This window comes from Cydia fagiglandana, chromosome 27 (genome assembly GCF_963556715.1).
Source record: "Cydia fagiglandana chromosome 27, ilCydFagi1.1, whole genome shotgun sequence".
Taxonomy (NCBI): domain Eukaryota; kingdom Metazoa; phylum Arthropoda; class Insecta; order Lepidoptera; family Tortricidae; genus Cydia; species Cydia fagiglandana.
The window spans coordinates 3333522-3358678 of NC_085958.1; the positions used below are offsets into that span (position 1 = coordinate 3333522).

Sequence of the window (25157 nt, forward strand, 5' to 3'; positions counted from 1 at the left end):
CTTGATCTTGGTTGATCTCGTATAGGTTGATCTTGAACTGGTTGGTCTGGTACGGGTTCATTTCGCAAATGACGATCAAACCTTACCCAACAAGCATGGCATATGGCCCTCGAGCCATCAAAACGAATCTGTAACAACCATTACAACAAACATAGTTCCACAGTTTGTGATCAAGCAGCAATGCCTCTGTGGCGCCTACATTAATAACACAGTAACTGGATCCATAAATAGTTTAATTGTAGTTAATAGGATTTTCATTCGTCACATCACATACAAATAAACACATCGGAGAACAGCGGCTTTATGATAATAACTGCGACGCGCGACGCTGAATTAGCGAACCAACAATGTTAAAAGCATGCTTAATGGTATATCTTTCCATCGCTATCTCATAGGCTAGATTCGTCGAGCCGATAAGAATAATAACGGAGTAATGGTAGAACTTACCTCGCGTGGGATAATTTCTTGCAATAATAACACTGCATGATCCCGGTGTCTTTCCAAAAAGAGCTCTGTCAACACGTGTTTTCGTCAACGTAACACAGATAGATTACATGACACACAATTATTTTTTCTTTCCATGTTAACGTAAAGCCGATCGTGAAGCAAAGCGAGGCGGTCCAACTATGGCGTTGTATGCGCATTTTGGTACCTACCCACAATTGATAACATTTCATTTGTCGCATGCGCATTTTGGTACCTACCCACAATTGACAACATTTCATTTGTCGTATGTGCATTTTGGTACCTACGACATTTCATTTGCCATTGTGCTATAAAACGTTTATCATGCTGCATAAACGACACTTTTCCACAATGCTGAAAGTAAAAACATAATAACACTATCTCGTACACATACTGTTGAATAACTTTTTTCTGCCGCTTGATACATTAAAAAAAATTACATATTTAGAAAAGTGAGATTAAATTCTTTATTTTAAAACTAGTTTGGTCTCTGTACGCGAAAATTCATAAAGCGGGTCAAAAACGCCCAATGACCTTTAATTTTTGGTACAAGCTTTTATCGCCGACTGTACTTTTTTTTCCACAGGCAACTAATACTCATCGAGACAATTCTAAAAACCCCAAACACAATTAGGTTTCGTTGTTTTATCACAGAGTTCCTATGGCCACCTCCGGTCTCCATCATCAGATCAGCTCGATGACACCGTAATATTGCATTGTCACCCGACTTACGTATGTATGCAAAATTTCAGCTCAATCGGAAACCGGGAAGTGGATCAAATTTAACTTGCAAGATTTGATTACAGACAGACAGACAGACAGACATCGGCCAGGTGAAACTAAATAAAAGCTTGTAAATGACCAGCTGTAGTGTGAAAGTAAACTAAGTTAAAACTAAATAGAAACTAAATAGAAACTAAATAAATTAGTATAAATATAGTGTTAAATAGAAATCAAACTAATAAACTGACTACCAATCTAAGGTCAATATGGGGAAGACCGGCGTATAAAATTTATTGCAGGAAAGACCGTCATAGGGACAAGAACTCTCGTCGCATGGAAACAGTCAGAAATAAAAAGCTTCACTCCTTCTGCGCTAAAGAAAAACCTTTGTTAGTGGAGTATGTGTTCAATATAGGGGGGATTTAAATGAGGGTGTAGGGAGGGTGGGTGTAGAACCGGTGTAGCTTTATTTGAAGTTCATAAGCGGCTAAGCGCATTGTAATATGCTTAGGTACTTGAATAATAAACTATCTTCATCTGTAAAAACTCAATATAGACGAAAGAACTTGTAGACGATCTTTCCTTAGACAGTCTTCTCCACATTTACTTTACGTATAATATTAGCCCGATACGCAGATGCATCACTCGGCTCCTAGGCTATAGGGTATCTAGTTGCCTAGTCAAATCAGTTTTGTTTTTTTAACTGTCTAAACCAGCGGTCGGCAACACGCGGCCCGCGGGCCGCATGCGGCCCGCCGACCTCTCGCTTGCGGTCCGCGAGCCTCCCTGGCTATTTTGTATGTAATACTGACGAACGACAATGTCTGCTAAAGTCACAAATATTACCAAAGTGTGGCCCGCGTCATCTTCATTAACTACTATGTGGCCCTTGGCTGCTAAAAGGTTGCCGACCGCTGGTCTAAACGATTAGACACTATGGAATTCATATAAAAATCAATAATGTCACGGTCAAGTTACATAGTCTTTATAGTTCTATTAGATGTATTAAATAGGTGCACACCGGTACCTTTTTGGAACCCAACACCATGCGCGTGGCAACCTGTTTGCGGTTGGGTGTCCGTGTTTGCGCCCCTCATCGGTGCCCTTGTGGTGCTGATGTCGACGTTCGCGGCCACCACGGACTCTCGTGCCAAAAAAGTGCTGGGCGTTTTTCTAGGCACTCGTCCCTCAACGACATCTTGCGACGCGCGCTCGCTAGCGCTAACGTGCCGGCTTTGCTGGAGCCATCCGGCGTCCTCAGGGACGATGGTAAGAGGCCGGATGGCATGACGCTGATTCCATGGGAGATGGGGCGGGTGTTGGTGTGGGACGCTACATGCGTCGATACACTGGCCCCGTCCCATCTTCATGGCACCTCCGTCTCGCCGGGTGCAGCTGCAGATGCGGCTGAGCGAAACAAAAGGAATAAGTACAGCCGCATCGGGCAAGAATATAGTTTTACACCTTTTGGTGTAGAAACACTCGGCCCGTGGGGTCCCGGTGCTCTGAAATTTTTCGGCGCATTAGCAAAGAGGCTGGTGGATGTAACTGGGGACCGTAGGGCTGGCAGCTTCCTCGCACAACGCATAAGCATTGCAATTCAGCGAGGTAATGCTGCCAGCGTCTACGGTACCCTGCCGAGGGGCGATTTTTTATTGTAGTTTAAGTTTTATTTCTATTAATTTAGTATAATTTTAGTTCATAAGTTTTTATACAACATTTATATTGATTCAATAGAAATTATGTCTGAACATAACTGCGGTCTAGGTTTTAAAAATATTTTTCTGTTGCTTTATTTCATGCATGGTGTGAAATACTGGAAATCAGCGTCGTTGTACTATGTGCTCCGACACATGCTGAGTGGTATCCTCTTTGAGACAAGTTATAAAACCATGTCTTAATTCAGGCCTTAAGCATCTTGACAGATGATTTATGCAGCGTCTGTTAGCGAGGAACAATGTCTCTCGTGGCTGTCCAATGCGGGACCGGCATTTGCGACCGCATTTGCAGGTGAAGCTGGGAACCATGTCGGCATCATCAGGTGGATTATTGTGCCTCTTTGCGCGTTTTCGGGCAAGGTCTTGGAACCACGCGTTGTCGTGAATTTCGCGACCTTTCACCATGTCTTAGATATTCTGTTAATCTTAAGATTGTTGAGTCAAATAAATTATTTTCATTCATTCTTTTCATTTCTTTCTTAAATAATTTACTTTAAACACAGGAAACATCCCTATTGCTTAAATATTACCAGGACATTTCCTTCCAGGTACAACCAAATGCGGGTAGACCTCCCGGAGCTAGACCAGACCATCATCAGCCCTCAGCTGGTGTCCCTCGGCCATGAGACCTTAACACCAGTTTACACAACCCTACAGGAACCAAGCACGAAGAAGAGGAAGCACTCTCAAGACGTTTCTCAAGTCAAGTGTGAACCAGGTATGTTAATTTCCATCATTTCAGTCAAAAAGTTTCCGAAGTTGCCAAATGTCTACAAGAAAAGTTAGCGAAAATCTGAATTTAGCAATCATTGAAAACATATCGAACCTTAGTAAATTCAAGTGTTATTAAATATTTCTTCTGTCTGTAGAAGTAAGTAGGTTTGTCTATCTAATTTGAATTCTTCCCTCATCTACTCGAAGGTTAGTTGGAAGAGATCTCTTATAGGGATAAGTTCGCCTTTGTTCCTCTATTTCTGTAAATTTTATGTAAACCTGTGTTGTGTGATTATACTACACCAATGATTATGTGAAATATAATATGATTAATAATACTTTTTTTTCTCATTCCCACAAATAAAATCTGAATGGAAACTTGCTTTAAATTCTCGTGTAAGTTTCCAGAAATTTCAGAGAATATTCCTGCGTTTTTGATAAAGTTCTGAAACTTACACATTGCTATGCTGAACATAGGATCACCTCTATGCCCCCCCCCCCCTGCCCACCAAATTATTGCGATACTTGCGACCCGCCCAGGCTTCGCACGGGTTAACAAATTATACAACTAAACCTTCCTCAAGAATCACTGTATTGATAGGTGAAAACCGCATGAAAATCCGTTCAGTAGTTTTTGAGTTTATCACGAACGAATACACAAACAGACGAACGCGGCGGGGGACTTTGTTTTATAAAGTGTAGTGATGGTCTATGATTTACTACATTTCCCATGATTTCCCTTATATTCCAGCAGCCCTATCACCAGAAACGCACGTCCGCCCAGCGCCACCTTCCGTAGAGGGCTCAGAGGCAGGAGATGACGTGCCCCTCCAGTGTATAAGATTCGCGCCCTTCCAGCAGAATCTGTGGCACACGCTGTATGACTGCAACCTGAAACCACTGTAAGTATCTGTAATAATACATCTAGCCAAGAACTTCTCTTAGACTTCCATTGATACTATCCAATTTTTTTTATTAGCCTATGTGTGTGTCTCACTGCTGTGCAAAGGCCTCCCCTCTCCCTTTCCAATCCTCCCTGTGCCGAGCAAGATCCCGCCAATCCCGCTGGAATGCATCCAAGTCGTCCCACCATCTCTTCCTTGGTCTGCCTCTGCCACGACTACCCTGGGGATGCCACAGCTAGTGGCTATTTTGGCCCATCTGTCATCAGCCACCTTAGCCTGGCGGTCTCCACCCCACCATCATCAACGACTCGGGTTTTGGAGCGAAGCTCTGTGCTGTGTTCCTCACCCTGTCAGATCTACCACCAAGTATTAAGATCTACTATCCAAATATTAAGTTTTATTTAATCATAATCATGATCATTTATTGCATCCATGGTAGGTATTACAACTGTTATTAATTTACTGTAGTACTTTATCATCATCATCATCATTAGGACTAGATATCGGATATTAAAGGACAAAATTTAATGACAGGCAGGTTCCTAAATCGATAAACTAAATCATTGTTGCCTTTTCCATACCATCTAATACTTAAATGGGTCTTCTTAAAAGTGCCACATACCATTGCCATAGGTCACATCAGCAAAAATGATACACTTTTCGGATTATTATATAAAAGAAAAAGATAAAAGACAGTCATCCGTGGCGATCACAAAACATGTACAAATTTGTACAGACCAGAACAGCAAGGAAAGATCATTAAGTGTGCATCACGACATTATTGTGAAAACGTTCCTCCAAAGACGTGGCGTAGCTACGTAGAAAAGATACTACTACTACTACTTACTTTGTTGGCGCGGTGACCCAAAATGAGTCTTGGCCTCCAACACAAGAGCACGCCACTTTGATCGCTCTGCACATACTCTGGACGTAGAAAAGATAGTAGTTAATATATGTAAAGCCTGAAAGATTTAATACCTACCCATAACAATAAAAATATTTGACAAAACTTGTTTTTCCCCAGCCAACCCCCCTCCTACGTCGTCGGCGCCGACAAAGGCTTCAACTTCTCTCAGATCGACGAGGCCTTCGTCTGCCAGAAGAAGAACCATTTCCAAGTGACCTGCCAGATTCAGATGCAGGGCGACCCGCATTACGTCAAGACGAACGAGGGGTTTAAGAAGATTAGCGGGTTTAGGCTGCATTTTTATGGTGTCAAGGTGAGTAAACAAAATATATCCTTCACAGAACAAACAACAAACATTATAGAGTTTAGGTATATAACTGTCATGGTAATTTCTAAGTTATGTCTACATGTAGTTGACTGCATTCTGGCCTCGAATGTCCAATTCCTGGAATGTCCATTTGCCTCGAATGTCCAATTCCTGGAATGTCCATTTAGATGGTTCCCTCGCTGCTAAAGAGTCAACTTCGATGAAAGAGTTGCAAAAGCCTTCTCCTCTTGATTCGGTCTTCAATTTGATGGAGATAATGTGAGATACAGGCAAAAGAGGGGGGTGTTAGGGGTGAATGTTGATGGACGGAGAGCGGATGGTAAACCCAAAAAGCGATGGATGGATTGTGAGAAAGAATGGAGTCAGTGCTGAGGTGACGAAAGACAGAGGAGAATGGAAGAGAAAAACATGTTGTGCCGACCACACATAACGTGGGATAAGGGCAGGGAAGAAGAAGACATGTGGAAGTCTGAACGTTTAGATATGAATATAATTATAAAAGGCTAACATCTCCTTATGTATCTATGAATACTCAATGTTGTAACATTGCTGGCAGGATCTACTTAAAGTCCCTTATGATTTTAAAGTGAAATATTTACTTGCAGGCAGAAGATCCCAGTCAAGAAGTGAGAGTAGAACAAAGCCAATCCGACCGTACGAAGAAACCTTTCCATCCTGTACCGTAAGTAAATAGGGCCACCCCACATTTAGCGTCTTTCGAGCGTCGGCGTCTGGTCAGCGCTATGGAAAATGACGTCGCTGCGCAGTTGCGTCGACGTTCCGTCGACGTTGCGTCGAGCAGCGGCCATAGAGTTGTAGACGCCGACGCTCGAAAGACGCTAAATGTTGCTAAATGTGGGGTGGCCCTATAGGGGGCATGCATGAATAGGAGCCGTCAGATTTTTGGCGCGAGGCGTAGGTAAATGTGACGTTTATGCTTCCGATATAGGCCACAAGATGGCAGAACCTATTATGCACAAGGAAACGTAGGTACCTACGACTACGACTCTACGAGAACGATAGATGGTACTTGTTTTGGCAATGTACGAATACATTGTTTCTAATTCAGGCCACAAGATGGCAGACCCTCCAACGCGCACGGTCCCTTTAGTTTATTTCATAATCTTCCATTTTCTTTGATTATAATATTTAGGGAGTTTTTTGACTTCTAGATATTCCCGTGTGGTGTAAACTTCACATGTCTTTTTACCACATAGTCAGTGGCAAACAAACATACGGCCTGCTTGGGTGCAAGCGGTGACTGTAATCTAATGACTCCTCTACACGATGGGCCAACGCCTTCCACTCCAAGGGACGCAGCCATGCAGTAGAATGAGGTAGCAATATCACTTGCTCCCTCCAACGCATAAATGCGTCCCTTGGAGTGGCCGGCGTTGGCCCATCTTATAGAGGAGCCATAACGCCTGCAATTCCTTTTAGAAACCTATAAACTCCTTTTACGAAGAATGTAGTCGCTTGAGAAACCTTAACGGGGTTCGTTCTACAACCCCAGTTAAGGAAAGGGGAAGAGGAATACCTTTAAAACTGTACAGTGCGTGACCATTTACGCTCTCAGACCATTTTAGGCTGTGCGATCTATAGTATGAATAATCTCAGGTGATTTTTTCGGGCTCGGACCCTAATCTGTTAAACAAAAGATATTGTTTCCTTTATGCAGTGGTTACAATGCTTACTGCTTATTAGCAGTAAGCATTGCCCGACTTAAGTAACGGGAACAAACCCATTTAAAAAGCAAATTTACCATTCTAATTATATGGTTCAAATTCTTGAAACAACCCATTCGGAGATAACACGTTTTTGTTATCTCAAAGAACAAGACCACCCTAATTGTTCTCAGAACAAGCTGTCATATGAATTTGAACCTTAATACTATCACGATAGTTGCTTTTTAAACGACATGGTTGCTTTGGCACGAGCTGTAGACCGCTCTTAAAAGAAACAAAGGCATTTGTTTAACGGATTAGCACCCGGACTCGAAAAAATCATCTGAGATAATTCATACTATATCTTGGACTGGGGATAAAATAGTTCCATATAAAATTCCTCAGCTGAATAAGCCATCCTTTATCTCGTGTTTGACTCATCATATCATATTTTTACAGAGTGGAACTTAGACGCGAAGGAACAAAAGTGACCGTCGGCCGCCTCCACTTCGCAGAGACCACCAACAACAATATGAGGAAGAAGGGGCGACCTAACCCTGACCAGAGACATTTCCAATTGGTGGTGGCTCTTAGAGCGTATGTTCCTAGTGGGGATGTCATGGTTGCTGCTAGCGCTAGCGACAGGATTATTGTCAGGGTAAGTCAAATATGATATGAGAATCAATTAAGAAAGACAGAAATAGGGCAAGGAGTGACATTCCATTTCAAGATAATGAAGAACATAGACCCACAGATAATTTCCAGCTGGTTGTAGCTCTGAGGGCCTATAGTGGGGATGTTAGCGACAGGATTATTGTCAGGGTAAGTCAAATATTATATCAGTATCAATTAAGAAAGAAATAGGGCAAGGAGTGACATTCCATTTCAAGATAATGAAGAACATAGACCCACAGATTTCCAGCTGGTTGTAGCTCTGATGGCCAATGTTCCTAGTGGGGATGTTATGGTTGCTGCTAGCGCTAGCGACAAGATTATTGTCAGGGTAAGTCAAATATGATATCAGTATCAATTAAGAAAGAATTAGGGCAAGGAGTGACATTCAACTTCAAGATGATGATGAAGAGACCCACAGATAATTTCCAGCTGGTTGTAGCTCTGAGGGCCTATAGTGGGGATGTTATGGTTGCTGCTAGCGCTAGTGACAAGATTATACTGCGGATAAGTGTCCATTAACAAGTTGCCGCTATGGAAGGTAGGCAAGAAACAGGCCCAGGCGCTGCTCACTTCGCGATTTCGTCGCGTCTCTACAAGTACATGCGGCCTGCACCAATTTCGGTGTCTAACAGTAGTAGTTGCCGCGCGCTACGGAACAGACGCCTGCTCACTTGCGCCACCTGGCGGTATCTGTCGTAATAGACGCGTTTTGGTAGAGTGAACCTTCTGTATTACCTAGTACTATTATTTATTCTGTGACAGGGCATTGTATTAATTTACTGTTAATGTTGCTGCCAAAGGTTAACATCTGAGGACATAAACCATAACCGCGGCAGCATCAGCAGTAGAGACAAGCAGTGTGCTTATGTTTTGCATCGGCTGGATGCTGTCAACGGCAGAAAAAGTGACAATTTAAAACAATAACAATATTTTTATTGACAATAAAAGTTTACAGTGAACCACGAGGCACGTTACAGTGAACCCCGCACTAGGCATGGCCTGTATCGCGGGGATCATGATCATCGGGAGTTACCAGTGATAAAAAATTATAATCTTAATTGTATTTTAAATTTTTCTGTGAATGCTGTTCACAAAAATAATGTTTCCACAGGCATCGAACCCAGGACAGTTCGAGTCGGACTGCACCGAGAACTGGTGGCAACGGGGCGTGTCCGACAACAGCGTCCACTTTAACGGTCGTGTCGGGATTAACACTGACCGGCCTGACGAGTCCTGTGTCATTAATGGTAAATATTACATTGTACATATAATCACGCCTATTTCCCGGAGGGGTAGGCAGAGACCACTGATTTCCACTTGCTACGATCCTGACATACCTCGTTCGCTTCCTTCACTTTGATAACATTCCTCATACACGCTCGCCGGTTTAGGGTGCTCTTGACCTGGCCTTTCTTCAGGATTTCCCCAATCCGATCAGAGAAAGTCCGCCGAGATCTACCCCTTCCAACTCCCACTTCCACTTCTCCCTTATACACTCTCTTTGTTAGCCATCTTTCACTCATTTTTTCCACGTGTCCAAACCATCTCAACATACCATTCTCAATTTTTGTCACTACATCTACATTCAGTCCACACTTTATTACATTATTGACGGTATAATTTACATTATTAAAATTGAGGCCTAATTTAGTAGCCGTGTCTGGATTAACTTTGATCGATCTGATGGGTCCTGTCATAACGGTACCGTAAAACGGGGTGAGTAGGTTTCGCGGGGAGAGTTGGGTTATGAATGGGGAGAGAAGGTTTGAGAGGGGTGTGAGAAGGGATTTTAAGGCTACTGCTACAAAAATAATGTATTCCAATTTAACATGGGGCTATAGTATTAACGCATATTAAAAAAAATCGATCCAACAATCTTCCAAAATCACCTTTGTAAGAAAAACCCTCTCACCCCAAATAGAGGCACTACGGGGTGAGGTGGGTTTTCCTCTTTATCGTCGAAGTTATGAAATGGAACTACCCAAAATAAAATACAAACGTCCGGACCACTTATTATATACACCATTCAGTTTTCACATGTAAAAATAAAATTTTATCGAGGTTTGAAAGTCAAATTTCACCCAACTCATCCCATTTTACGGTACTTAAGTGTTTTATTGTCATTGTCATCAAAACCATTTCATGCATCGTTTTCAAGATTGTACACAGTAATCCACTTTAGCGGTCGAGTCGGGATTAACATTGATCGGCCTGACGAGTCTTGCGTCAATGGTAAGTGTAGTCGGAGTAGAGTTTAGACCCAGGCCACGCCAGGCCAGGTGTTTGGTGGCCAGTAGTTAGAGCGTGCCACTCCGGAGGCTGCGGGATCAAACCCCGGCTCGTACCAATGAATTTTACGGAACTTATGCACGAAATATAATTTGATATTTACCAGTCGCTTTTCGGTGAAGGAAAACATCGTGAGGAAACCGAACTAATCCTAATAAGGCCTAGTTTCCCACTCAGTTGGGAGGTCAGTCGGTCGCTTTCGTAAAAACTAGTGGCTACTTACGTCAATTCTTGGGATTCGTTGTCAAGCGGAACCCAGGCTCCCATGAGCCGTGGTAAAAATGCCGGGATAACGCTAGGAAGAAGAAGAAGTTGGAGTAGAGTTTAGGAGTCGAACATAGTACATTTGGTCGAACTGGACTAAAAATACCGAACAAGACGCAGACATATCTTGGTCTAATTCTAGAAACAAGATCTAGTTATTATTTCTTTCTTGCAGGTAATCTCAAAGTGATGGGTCACGTTGTCCACCCATCAGATGCTCGGGCGAAGCACAACATTGAAGAGTTGGATACGGCGCAGCAGCTGAAGAATGTTCAGAGCATCAGAGTTGTAAAGTAAGTGTCTTAACTAGAACAGTATGAGCTTACAAGCTGGTCTGCCATACACATTATAAACAAGTAGATGCATGCTTTTATTTTTAGGGTTCCGTACCCAAAGGGTAAAACGGGACCCTATAACGAAGACTTCGCTGTCCGTCTGTCTGTCACCAGGCTGTATCTCACGAACCGTGATAGCTAGACAGTTGAAATTTTCACAGATGATGTATTTCTGTTGCCGCTATAACAACAAATACTACAAACAGAATAAAATAAAGATTTAAATGGGGCTCTCATACAACAAACGTGATTTTTGACCAAAGTTAAGCAACGTCGGGCGTGGTCAGTACTTGAATGGGTGACCGTTTTTTTTTTATTTATTTATTTTTTGGTTTTTTTGCGGGTACGGAACCCTTGGTGCGCGAGTCCGACTCGCACTTTCCCGGTTTTTTTTTTCATGTACTATGTTGTGGCGTTAAAATAAATGTATTTCTTTAATCCTTCCAGGTTCAACTACGACCCGTCCTTCGCCGAGCACTCGGGCTTGCTCGGGTTCGACCCGACGTCCCCCGCCCCGCAGGCCGACACGGGGGTCATTGCGCAGGAGGTCAGACAAGTGCTGCCAGAAGCGGTGAAGGAGGCAGGAGATGTCACGCTGCCGAATGGGGATACCATACACAAGTTTTTGGTTGTCAATAAGGTAATATTTTAAGACAAATCAAATTAGAATAGAATAGATTTATTCGTCAGCACAAACAATCGATACAATACCTACATAATATTGCTGGTGGCTTCCAGCGCTGATCTTAAGAAAAGAAGAAGAAGAAAAAGCTTATCGCCTTATCCTGTCTATGTCTTTAGTAAATGGTAACCCTATTTTTTATCTTTTTTACCACATTACTCGGATTACTCCGACATTTTAAAGGAAATTCTTCTAGGTCGGTTGCTTTTCTATCCAAATGCAGTTCAAACGATTAGATTCATGAATCATTTAATTTACAAGTCAAATAATTGAATTAAAGAATAAATATTTTGATGAATCCTAACATTCGGCCTTCTGACACCAGTCTTTGTCGACTTTGGTATTTTTGGTAATGATCTCTTAGTAATTGTAATACGTTAGATTGAATTGTTAGTTTTATTTTATACAATTGTTGATGTTATTTTTTTTTGCTCGTAATGTAATTCAATCTTGACGTGTAAAAGTGCCTTTGTGGCCTATTTGCTTAATAAATGTTGATGTTTGATGTTTGTTTGATTGAATATTTGTATTGATCTCAGGACCGTATCTTCATGGAGAATCTCGGAGCAGTCAAAGAGTTGTGCCGAGTGACTGGAAACCTGGAGTCCCGTATCGACCATCTGGAGAAGATTAACAGGAAATTGTGCAAAATCAATATTCTTCAGAGGAGAGACAGTGCTCGGTCTAATATTAGCAGCGGTAAGTGACGATGAAATGATAATGATATCAAATCTGAAGTCTTGAATTTTGCAGTTTAGCAGAACTAGACTCTGTCTGGGGACATGAATTTTCAATCCTGCTTGAGGAGAGCGGTTTTAAAACAGCTTTATTACATAATTGTTTGCCTGCCTTCCTCCTGGTGAAAAATTTTGTTATTTCTTTCAGACTCCCACTTCTCAGCCATATCCTCCTCATCAAAATCCTTCTACAGCGACGGCAACATATCCATAGACCAAATACGCGACATAGCCCGCAACATCCGACGACACGAGTGTTGCCACAAACTCAGCCACAACTCCCCCAAATACACAAGGAAACAATGCAAAACCTGCCACGACCCACGAAACTACTCGAAATACGGGAAATTCTACAACAACAATAAAACCTGCGTGAGATACCATAAAGAGGAAAACCACGAATGCAAATTCCCGCCTTACGTTGGCACTTTGGAATCTGACATTCAGAAAATCTCGGATGACAGCACGATGTCGAAAAAAAAAGATACTTGTCTGTGGTTGAAGGAGGATTTCGCGCCTGGCAACAACAAGCTGGCGTTTTGCTGTAAGAAGGAGTACAGTGATGCCAGCAGCGAATTGATTTCTAATAAGTTTTTGCAGATTGTGATCACGATTTTAATTTTCATTATGGCTGTTTGGTAAGTGAGAACTACTTCATAATATACAGTGTGAAATCCTTAAGCTGGCTCATTTTACTTAAAGGAGACATTCCTTTATTTTTAAAACGAAACAAAACTGCATTTAAAGATTTGTCTAAAAAAATCTTGAGTACTAAATATTAGATTTTATGGATATTTTATACGACAGACGAATGTAAGACCTAATGTTTCTTGGAGAAATGTTATCATTAACATTAACTGTATCGACTAGTAGAATAAATTGCGAGTGTTTATTTTTTGGAATTTTTAGTCGTTTCGAGTCCCGGGCGAGGCAAGCGAGTTTTAGAAAATCCAGTTTTTAGCCAGCTTAAGGATTTAAGGTAGTTTCCCTCCATGACCCGACTTATCTTTCCACACTGTATACTATTAGATTTTCTTTTACAAGCAAGTAACATTTTGCTATGTGATAAGTTTATTATTTGTGTACCTATAGTGCGACAAGAAATTATAGAAAATGATTGAGGGTACCCCTTCCTACGTAACTGTCACATTTTTGACGTAAAATGTGACAGTTAAACATGGCAACAATTTAGTATGGACAGCTTTTAGTACCATTTCATATAATTTCTACTATTTGATTTCACACTAGGTACTTGCGTGTATGCTGTAAAGTTGATAATAATATAGCCGGTCGAACAACTTTTTCAGTAAACTGCAAAATGTAAGTAATTCAAGACCAAAAAAAGTAATCAATGTTGCCACTTTTTACTAGCGCGTCTTGTATTTATGTAAAAATAAGTAAATAAAAGTACTTTTTTAAATAGTAGGAGTAAAATTACGAATAAATAATTTATCTTAGCGTGATTATTTATCAAAAGGAATTTACTATTTTACAAACAAATTATTGCAATGGCAACATAGTCTTACTTTTTTGGTCATGAATTACGTTTTGCAGTTTAGAAAAAGGAGCGAAATTCAAATTTTCCATGGGTCGATAACCCTTCGTGGCTACATTTTTTAAATTTGCCGCTCTTTTCTACTGACGGAAATTGCTTGACAGAGTTTAGTTAGTTCTTTTACTGATTGAGTATTTTTTACAAGCTTTTATTTACTTTCACCTGACCGTTGTCTGTCTGTTTGTCGGTCTGTAATCAAATTTTGCAAGTTAAATTGGATCCACTTCCCGGTTTCCGATTGAGCTGAAATTTTGCATGCATGTATAAATCGGATGACAATGCAATATTATGGTACCATCGAGCTGATCTGATGATGGAGACCGGAGGTGGCCATAGGAACTCTGTGATAAAACAACGAAACCTAATTGCGTTAGGGGTTTTTAGAATTGTCTCGATGAGTATTAGTTGTCTGTCGTAAGAAAAGTACAGTCAGCGATAAAAGCTTGTACCAAAAATGAAATTTTTGCAAAAACTTTTTTTTTTTCAAAAACCTTTTTGTTTTAGTTTGGTGGTAATGTCCGCACTATATTTCCGTGAACATCAAGAGTTGTTAAACATGAAGGAAAATAGACAGCATGAAAAATACACGTACTACAACTATAGGAAAGAAAACATTCCTTACAGAGCCACGCCTCCCGACTTGAACCAAATACAGGTAAGGATCTCCTGCACATTAAATTTAATAATGACTTTTGAGCTATTGAATAATTTTACGGTTTAGACTCACTTGTTTTTAATCGCTCGCTGGTCTAAACCGTAAAATTATTCAAATTAATTTTTAATCTCAAGGAAATATGGAAAAACGTCCACTTCGGGCAAGACTCGAACTTACGCCCTTTAGTTTCCAGAAGTTTGCAAGTTCATGTCCTACCCGAAGCGTTGATTTTTTTCTTTAATTGCATTACATTAAAAACAACGTACAACCTGATGACGAATTTGTCAATATATTGATGTTTAAATATTATTCTAATAACTAGTATGATAATAAATATTATCCTAATGTCACTACATTTGTTACAGAATTTGAAATTCTCACAACATGCGCCTTCGAAGAAAAATACAAAAGGTTTGTTTCGTAAAAGTATAAAACTTTGCCCACCGCATCACAGATCAGTTTTTTTTTTATTATTATTATTATAGGACATTTTTACACAAATTGACTAAGCCCCACGGTAAGCTCAAGAAGGCTTGTGTTGTGGGTGCTCAGACAACGATATATATAATATATAAATACTTAAACACATAGAAAACAACCATGACTCAGGAACAAATATCTGTATCATCATACAAATAAATGCCCTTACCAGGATTCGAACCCGGGACCATCGGCTTCATAGGCAGGGTCACTACCCACCCACTAGTCCAGACCGGTCGTCAAAAGTAGTTACAGATACACTTTCTTCACTTTCTCAAAAAGTGAGTGAAGTGAAGTTTCAGAAAGTGAAGAAAGTGTATCTGTAACTACTTTTAAGTTCACTTTCACTGAACTGTGACGCGGTGGGCAAAGTTATATTAACGGGCAAAGTTGTATACTTTTACAGTATATTTCTAATATTAAAAACACACACAAAGTTATAAAGTCTTTTTTTTTATTGTAATTTATTGCGATATTTTCTTTCATGTATTGGAAGAATACAATACATTAAAGAAAAATGAATGCTGGGTATATCTTTAAAATATACCCAGCAGAGACTACAAAAAGGTGTAGTCAGACCGTGAAAAGTCTGCAGCGATTTTGATAGCCCACGCAGTGCAAGTGTTATTTTAAACGTCAAACCTCATCTGAACGTCATCTGACCTGACTGGAGTTTTCCTCTCATCTAATCGAAGGTTAGCTGGAAGAGATCCCTTATCTTATAGGGATAAGTTCGCCTTTGTACTTCCATTACTGTAATTTATTTTTGTAAACCTGTGTTGTGTACAATAAAGTGATTACTACTACTACTACTACTACTGCTACAAACTTCTATGAAATTATGACGTATAAATAACACTTACACTGCGTGGGCTATCAAATCCGCTGCAGGCTTTTCTTGCTGCGACTCTATTTACCCAAAAACATGTTTACAGAAAAAGGCCCACACAAAACAACTCCTGAGTTTCCGACCACACCGTCCACAGAGTCTCTGCGCACTATCGCTTCTACCCTCCACGCTTCAAGGAACTACGTTCGCGACGTGCTAAGTAAGAAACATGTTGTTTATTGCTTTTTTAGTAGTATAGAAATAATAAAAGGTAACACTTTAAAGTCTCGCGTTTTGTACACATATTTAATTACACAGACGGGTCTACCGCGATTTGATCTCATTGTTTTTACCTTAAATGCCGACCGTTCAATGCTAGGTTGCACCAAATGGTCACGTGAACCCGTTTGTGTAATTACATATGAATAAAAGGTAACACAATATTTAAAACTAACAAACAATACCTAAAACTACATAAAACTAAAAAAGGGAAAAATTAAAAATAAACAACTACTTATAAATAAAAAAACTGGCTCCAACTCGGTGCCTTGTGGCAAAGTGTCTAGAGGCTGGCGGCATTGTACTTTAGGGCCCCCCCACATTTAGCGTCTTTCGAGCGTCGGCGTCTGAGGGCCTACCGCGAACCACGTTCGACATGTCGTCTCTCTGTTGCACTTGTAAATTTGTACGTAAGTGTGACAGGGAGCTAACACGTCGAACGTGGTTCGCGGTAGCCTCTCTGGTCAGCGCTATGGAAAATGACGTCGCTGCGCAGTTACGTAGATGTTGCGTCGACGTTGCGTCGAGCAGCGGCGATAGAGTTGTAGACGCCGACGCTCGAAAGACGCTAAATGTGGGGTGGCCCTTAGTGTAACATTTTAACCTTCTAAAACCCTGCGGGCGTACAAATTTTTGTACATATCAAATATAGCACAATATATTTTTAACTTTTATTGAGTAAACAACAGTGACTGTACAGTTGTTAAACATATTCACAATACAATCCTAATAGTCGAAACCAACACCTACTTTGACTCTACAGGGTGGAAAGATAAGTCGGGCCCTGGAGGGAAACTACCTTAAATCCTTGAGCTGGCTCATTTTACTTAAAGGAGACATTCCTTTATTTTTTAAAAGAAACAAAACTGCATTCAAAGTATTTTTCTTTTTTTCTTCAATTTGGCTTGTCTAAAAAAATCTTAAGTACTAAATATTAGATTTAATAGATATTTTGTACGACAGACGAGTGTATATAAGACCTAATGTTTCTTGAAGAAATGTTATCATTAACTTAACTGTATCGACTAGTAGAATGAAATTACGAGTTTTTATTTTTTTTTATTTTTTGTCGGTTCGAGTCCCGGGCGAGGCAAGCGAGTTTTAGAAAATCTTTGAATGCAGTTTTGTTTCTTTTTAAAAATAAAGGAATGTCTCCTTTAAGTAAAATGAGCCAGCTTAAGGATTTAAGGTAGTTTCCCTCCAGGGCCCGACTTATCTTTCCAACCTGTATATGAAAGTATAATATTGTTTCTCCTAAAAACGTTTGTCATGATATTTTTTTCTCCTAGACATGGATGCCACACACTCACCGCTGGACCGCGCGATCTCAATAACAGCAACAGCAGACATCGTTGGAAAACTCGCAAGTGCTTGCAGCTTTTCTGCTAACTCTGAGAATGACCTGTACGCTGAATGCCAGGTAATTTTCTGTTTTAATAAGTTTTTATATTTTCATTTTTTTTTTACCCTTTGTGTCACAATTTTTTATTAATTATACAATTTTTAGTAATAAAAGCGTGCAGTAGTGTATGGCTTATGATTACTAAAATAAGGGAAAATACTTTTTGGTCAATTTTGAAGGGGATATATGTAAATAGGTTGTTGGTAAAGATGACCACCAGGACGAAAGGAGTTAAAAGGGGTATGTGAACACCGTGACGTATCCGCTTAGTTAATTTAAGTACCTATACTCTGTATCTTTAGGTAGTAAACAAATAATTTTGTACTTTAATAAAAGTAAACAAATAACCAACCAAATGCAAAACCACTTGGATCTGTCACTGAACGACCTGACTTTAACCTACATTATTTTATCATGTAATGTTTTCATCTACCCTCAACTGGCTTTATGAGGTAGATTTTGTTTACTTTTATTTAAATACCTAAAGATACAGACTATAGTTACTGATAAGAGTAAATTAATGTCCGATAAAAGTTTATGGAGCGGTAAAAAACTTGGTGCGAAATAATATTGTTAATTTTGAAATAAATGTATTTGTTAACGCTGCAAAAGGATTGGGAATATATTTCAAGATGGATAAAAACAGTGATGGTAAGAAACACAAATTGCACAATAAGTCCATATTATGTGACCTTATCTATGAAAAGGGATTGTCGATGGCTCTTACGCCATTGTTGACGATGCTCCGACATAAATACAATGTCGCGCGAGGCGACGCTGTATGGCGTAAGCGCCATCGATAATAAGGTCCCTTTTCATAGATAATGCCCTATATTTCTGATTAATAAATAAATTAATAATGCTAATAACAAATGTTTTTACCAGTCGCCATGCAACCTGGAGCCCCCACAAGCCTTCGAGAACCAGGAGCCCTTGGAGCGGAAACCAGAGCTGAATGATACCTTCAGACCCCCAGAACCTCCAGTAAAGGTACGCAAATAGATATCTTATTATTACTGATACCGGTCAACGGTGGGCATTGGCAACTTCAACATTATTTTTAGGCACATCTTCAACATTACGAGTGATGTTTTTATAAAAATAGGCTCATTCTTTCATGTCTTCTACTCCAAAAGTGTCGATTAATATATTCTGATGCAGGGCTAATGATCTCTCTGGATGCTTGCAACTTCTTGATTTTAAAAAATCTGCCAAGCTAACAAAATTGAATTTTGAAACCATTTTTTTTAAACCTAATATCAATAAGTTTTTTTTTTACAGGATAATAAACTCCCAAACATCCCAGTGATACCTGAAAAAAATGCCACAGAGCCCCTAAAGCAAGACAACGATTCTATCCAACGCTTCAAAAAGATACCCGACGAAATAATGGCTGAAAACACTTTGCTGGATCCTAATAAGTTGAACCAGACGGATAACTTGACTGGGAGAGTGAGAAGGGAGATAGGGAAACGAGTGAGGAAGAGAGAGGCGAACGAAGCTTTGTCAGCTTCGATGCGGAGTTCAGAGGAGAATTTGGAGCAGCTTTCTGGTAAGAATTACATTTCATGGAGAATTTATTGATTTAACATTTCCTGTTTTTAACCCTGGCTGCCAATGAGTATTTCGCAACTTATGTAGGAAATATCATTTGATAATTACCAGTCGCTTTTTGTGAGGAAACCAAACTAATCCCAATAAAGCCTGGTTTAGTTATAGTTGTGTTTCCACTTGAAATAAAAACAAATTAAAATATTTTAATAATTTAATTTGTTCTAATACTTCTAATAGTAATATAAAAGTTGTATCCCGTTAGTTGTTTCAGTGTCATAGTTGAATGAATAATATGACCTAATTTTACATCATCTAATTGGTTTACAGTTAGTCACATTTTTATTTCATCATTATTAAATAATACGTTAAAAAATACTTTAGGAGAAGTAGAATTAGGTCATATCAAATTATTTTAATTAAAATAATAAATAAATAAAATAAATATCTGGGGACATATTACACAGATCAACCTAGCCCCAAACTAAGCAAAGTCTGTACTATAGCTACTAGGCGACAATATACATACTTATATACACAGAAAACACCCATGACTCAGGAACAAATATTAGCGTTCATCACACAAATAAGTGCCATTACCGGGATTTGGGATTATTTTTATTGAACTTTAATCCTAATATTATATGTATTACAGCGGAAAAATACCCAGTTACCTTCGGTATCGCGACGCAATCTTTTACTAACGATTCGCTCTTCACTGCAATGGTGACGTCACACATGACGTACAACATCACCTACACCGTCCCGCTCTCGCACTGCCTGCATGACAAGGACATCGATATGGTTATCAGGTGAGAATGAGTACACGATTTTGTTTGTACTATCGATGTCAAAGTATGTTATCACCACACCAGCTCGGAAAGGCTTACTTTGCACTTCAAAAACGGATAGCAAAGTTGCATTTTATTTACATGTGAGGCAAAGTAATCAAATGCAAATTTTGAGTTGTTTTCTTATGTTTGCTGGTAGAATTGACTTTCAAATGATGATTTTGGATGATAAATATTTAATAATATTCATTTGGATTTGATTTTGTTTGATATTTTACATTTAATATTTGCTTCGGGTTGGTGTGGTGAAAAAATGTTGTTTCACTCGGGGGCAAATCTTGTTTAACCCTCGTGCTTTGAAACCCTCGCAACGCTCAAGATTCCAATTTTGGAATTTTGGAATTTTGGACTCTTTCGCTTGCTCGGGTATCAATATTAGCACAGGCGGTTAAACAACAACTTCGCCCCCTTGTAAAACGAATAACTATTTTTTTTTTTCATGGTTTGGTATCTATTTTACAATAAACAAAGTTACATTATAAATACGCGAATTCATTCCCGCATTTAAAAGAAAGAAGAAACTCACATAACCGTAGACATAATAATATCTAAGAATTTATTTCACATAACAACAGTTGCTATAACATTTATAACAAATAAAATTATATTTCATAACCTCAAGGTCACCTCACCACCAACTCAGCGAGGTCCGCCTTTGCGACCTCCAATGCGACGACGCGGACAAGAAATGCCTCCGGGTCCGCGACGACACTAAGCCGTTTTTACAGTACGGTGCCTGGGTGCTCAGGATGCCATTGAGCTGCAAGATGGATAGAATGCTCAGGATCAGAGCTTCGTTTGCGCCTAATAAGGTATTTTATTCGCTATCCTGCTTTAGTTTACTACCCGTCTCTTTCTTATAAATATAGTACGGTGCCTGGGTGCTCAGGATGCCTCTGAGCTGCAAGATGGATAGAATGCTCAGGATCAGAGCTTCGTTTGCGCCCAATAAGGTATTTTATTCGTTATCCTACTACTAATAGTCTCTTAAATTTTACAAGCTTTTATTTAGTTTCACCTGACCGTTGTCTGTAATCAAATCTTACAAGTTAAATTTGATCCACTTCCCGGTTTCCGTTTGAGCTGAAATTTTGCATACATACGTATGTCGGGTGACAATGAAATATTATGGTGTCATCGAGCTGATCTGATGATGGAGACCAGAGGTGGCCGTAGGAACTCTGTGATAAAACAACGAAACCTAATTGTGTTTGGGGTTTTTAGAATTGTCTCGATGAGTATTAATTGCCTGTGGAAAGAAAAGTACAGTCAGCGATAAAAGCTTGTACCGAAAATGAAATATTTGCGAAAAACTTATTAATGAAAATAATAGGAAAGTAACCGCTATATCATGCGTGAAAGATACTAAAACTGCCTGCGACTTCTTGCCAGTAAATGTCGTTACAATACCTCTCCTAAGAAATGACTCCGGGTGCGAGACGACATTAGAGCTTCGACAATACCTATTAAAGTAATTTAGTTGCTTTATCTTGCTTTAGTTTACTACCCGTCTCTTTCTAATGAATACAGCACGATGTATGGGTGTTCAGGATGTCACTTATAAAAAAATATAAATAATATAATATAAATAATGTAAATAGCTGCAAGTTATTATTATAAATATGAACATTTTGAAATTCAACTTTCCTTGGTCTAACCATACCTATTTTTATTTTTTATTTTTTTCAGAACATCTGCTTTGCCTCGGACCACATATCGTCGCTCCTGGTCTACAATATACACGTTTACAGAGATTGTAACTGATGTTTGTCATAATAGTTATTTGTCATAATTTTTCGTTTCGACTAGCTCGTGTTTGCGTTTATGTTAAACTCCGAAGTATTTTATGGTAATTTAATAGAGTCTGCGGAAAGAGAAGAGTCGTGCAATGTATGGGCTATGCGGGGCTCTCCAAATCCCGCGGGCCAAATCCGGTCTGCGACGCGTTCCAATCCGGCCTGCCGACACCCAAAGCCTCCGGCTCACGGGAGACAGGCTCCAGGGGTTCAGCCCTAACAGCAGCAACCAGATACACACGCGAAAGTTTATACAGGGCCCTCAGTTAAAAAGTTTCGAGACCCCTGGCCTATTGCATTTCACGACTCTTCTCTTTCTGCACAGACTATTCTACAAAACTGTTTAGCCAACGTCAGTAACTATACATTATTATGTTGAGTATATCAACCCTTTTAGCGCTACACGTGATCGTATGCGGCGGGCCATTGTGATGTGTCTGAATGCACGAAGGTTGATATGATATTGGGCTGTAGCGACGCGCGTCAATTGACGTCTTTGACAGTCACAACCAATGATCTTTTGTCACAGACAAGACATCCTCCAGACTGAGCATAGTAGCGCTACCCCCTCTGCCACAAATATACGGTAGTTTTACTCCATTCTCGAGTCAAAGTGTCTTTGTGTGACGTCCGTGTCTTTGAGCGGACCAATCACGGCACGTCTCAATCTCACCTCGTCCCCCGCACCCCTGGATTTTTGGCATCATGTTTCATGAAATAATTGCTCTAAACACGGTTTAGAGGATTCGCAGTTTATGTTGGCGGTCAGTTTAAGAGGACTTCATAGAATCAATTGAAATATATTTTTAAATAGTTAAAGCATTTAAAGTTCATAATGACATATCTTTATTAAGAATCTCGTTGGAATCTGAAAACTTGGTGATGAAAATAATTGTACTCGTTTTTTTTTCAAATGGCAGTAAACTATTTCTCTATATAGCCTAAGAAATTTGTTTTTATTTGACAAAGTTTTTATTGTGTATATTTTGGTCGTATATTTAATGTGTGTTTTCAAAAGTATTAATTACTTATGATTCAATAATTATAAGTATATGATGATAGCGATTCCTAGACATATTTTTCTTATATAAGTATAATATTTCCTAAATAATATAATACATTCCAGAAGTGCAATTATATTTATATTGTCCGTCCTCTAGGCTCAAATACTAAATGCGTATTTGTTATATATTTATGGATATTCTCATATATTTCCACATGAATCTCATATATGTATTACAGATATATGGACTAAATTTTGAGGTATTACATTTTTAAATTATACCTATTTATAAGAACCTTGTCATTCATTATAAATGAAAACACATTCGATAATCTTTTTTTACACATAGTAAAATTAGTTAAATGTACAGCACATTGCGAATTGATCTTATACGAAATATAAACCGCCTAGGTATATTTTTATTGCATATAATTTAAATTTGTGTTTTTTTTACATAACAATTAAATGGATACATGTTTTTGACGAAATAAGACAGTATTTTCATATATTTTCAAATGTCAAAAAAATTGACATAATTTTGAATTTATTTTCATGAATTTGTTACATTTTAAGATTGATGATATAATATTTAAGTCAATTGTAAGTAAATAAAATTTGGTGGTAGCTTTTTTATTTTACTTTGTACTTTACAGTACATAAATGTACATTTTAATATGTTTTGTTTGTTATTGATAATCGTTTACGTATATGACGTATTTTAAAGCTTTATTGTTATTTTAAGGGTATTTTTTTCTAGAAAAAACTTATTATAAATGATATTTAATACTCATTTTTGGTATTTTCACTGGTTTTCTTCACTATAGATAGATCTCTGAAAATATCACATATTTTTTTCAAAAATATCTCAATGAATTTTGTGCTTTATATTTGATGCAATAGAGTACACTTTATGATTGTAATATACACATTCCAAGCCAGTACTTAACTAGAAAATAAGTAAATTTTAAGACCAGTTTAGAAAAAGTAGTGCCACTATCCTTTATACCAACATAACATATTTATTAAATAATAATGTCACTTATTTTTAAAAATGTTAGAAATAATTATAAAAATAGGCTTCTATTATTTTTTTGCTCAATTGTTTTGATTAGTATTGAAACCTTTATTCTTATGTATATGTCATTATGACAACTTCAATATAAAATCTTGAAAAACCAGTGTTTACGATAAAATCTTTTTCTCAAAACTGTCTTAAGATTAATTTTACGTCTTGCCATATTTTAGACTTATTTAAAAGGTAGGTGCATCACTTTGTATTACGACATAGAATTTAGTTATCATAATTAGGTCAAATATAATTATAGCAAACATTTTTATAAGATGTTTGTTTGCTCCACATTCCGTTAAAATAGATGTGTCGAGTTTTATTTTTGAAATTTATTTTTACTTTAATTTTTAGTTGGTATAATAGTTAATAATGATAGATGGTAAATTTATTTATGTAATAATAAAAGTTGTATTGTCTTTGTAGTTTTAAGTGTCCACAAATTTGTAATGTTAAAGAGACATAAATAAAATGTAGTAGAGTAACCATATTGTTTTCTTTCCCTTATTATTATTAAATTAATTAAATAATACTTTCGATTACATAAATGCAATGGGATAAAAAGATTATTTGTAAAAACATATCATACAATCGTAATTATTAACCAACGCAATTATATTTTAATGGGAACTATAATGAATTTTACAGGACTTTTTACACTTTTATTTGGACTTTTTTTTGAGGAGACAGGATTTTTGGTGCTACTTTACTGCACTAGTGTGATAATAAGGTCATTACAATTTAAAGGGCCATAATAATATTATGTACTGTAAAACGTTGTACAATACACGTGCGAAAAGGCAATTCGCAGCTCATGTCGATATAAAACACTCTCTTCGGTCGTTTTTCGCACTTGTATCGTAATATAGGTACTATTATTGTACATCTCAACAGAATAAAATAATAATACGGAAAGAAAACTGCAACGTACGAGGTAAACAACAAGCATATAATTTGACACCTAACCTTACCATAATTACCAACATTCAAAATAAAATGTTCTTACATAAAATTAATTGATTTGTCCCGTGTTTATGTTACTTCTTAACAATCAATTTCAGAATCATCAACATTTGGTAAACATACAAAAAATTAATATACCTATAGTTCGTTTTTTCAGCATTAGAAATAAGGTAAACAATCTTGATGTGTCTTTTAATTGAAAAACACATTTTAAAAATAAGTTAGGGCAAATATGTAACAATTATGAATCTAATACGATCATTTATATTCTTCTGCTTTCATAAGTAATAGTTATTGATTTTTAAAAAGCGTTTTTCAATT

General features: G+C 38.3%; 1 protein-coding gene across 1 annotated transcript in view; it reads left to right on the forward strand.

The window, feature by feature from the left end:
* LOC134677800 (uncharacterized) overlaps nucleotides 1-24359 on the forward strand; it is a 46187-nt gene extending 21828 nt beyond the window's left edge. Inside the window, exons 4-23 of the mRNA XM_063536228.1 lie at nucleotides 2366-2632; nucleotides 3440-3624; nucleotides 4372-4522; nucleotides 5550-5745; nucleotides 6366-6442; nucleotides 7884-8082; nucleotides 9211-9346; nucleotides 10828-10945; nucleotides 11435-11627; nucleotides 12209-12368; nucleotides 12555-13044; nucleotides 14466-14616; nucleotides 14982-15027; nucleotides 16032-16145; nucleotides 17494-17624; nucleotides 18492-18596; nucleotides 18888-19158; nucleotides 19813-19969; nucleotides 20631-20820; nucleotides 21698-24359. Coding sequence (XP_063392298.1) covers nucleotides 2366-2632; nucleotides 3440-3624; nucleotides 4372-4522; nucleotides 5550-5745; nucleotides 6366-6442; nucleotides 7884-8082; nucleotides 9211-9346; nucleotides 10828-10945; nucleotides 11435-11627; nucleotides 12209-12368; nucleotides 12555-13044; nucleotides 14466-14616; nucleotides 14982-15027; nucleotides 16032-16145; nucleotides 17494-17624; nucleotides 18492-18596; nucleotides 18888-19158; nucleotides 19813-19969; nucleotides 20631-20820; nucleotides 21698-21772 — 3412 coding nt within the window. The 3' untranslated portion in view covers nucleotides 21773-24359. The remainder of the gene's footprint in view (nucleotides 1-2365; nucleotides 2633-3439; nucleotides 3625-4371; nucleotides 4523-5549; nucleotides 5746-6365; nucleotides 6443-7883; nucleotides 8083-9210; nucleotides 9347-10827; nucleotides 10946-11434; nucleotides 11628-12208; nucleotides 12369-12554; nucleotides 13045-14465; nucleotides 14617-14981; nucleotides 15028-16031; nucleotides 16146-17493; nucleotides 17625-18491; nucleotides 18597-18887; nucleotides 19159-19812; nucleotides 19970-20630; nucleotides 20821-21697) is intronic.
* The last annotated feature ends 798 nt before the right edge of the window (nucleotides 24360-25157 follow it).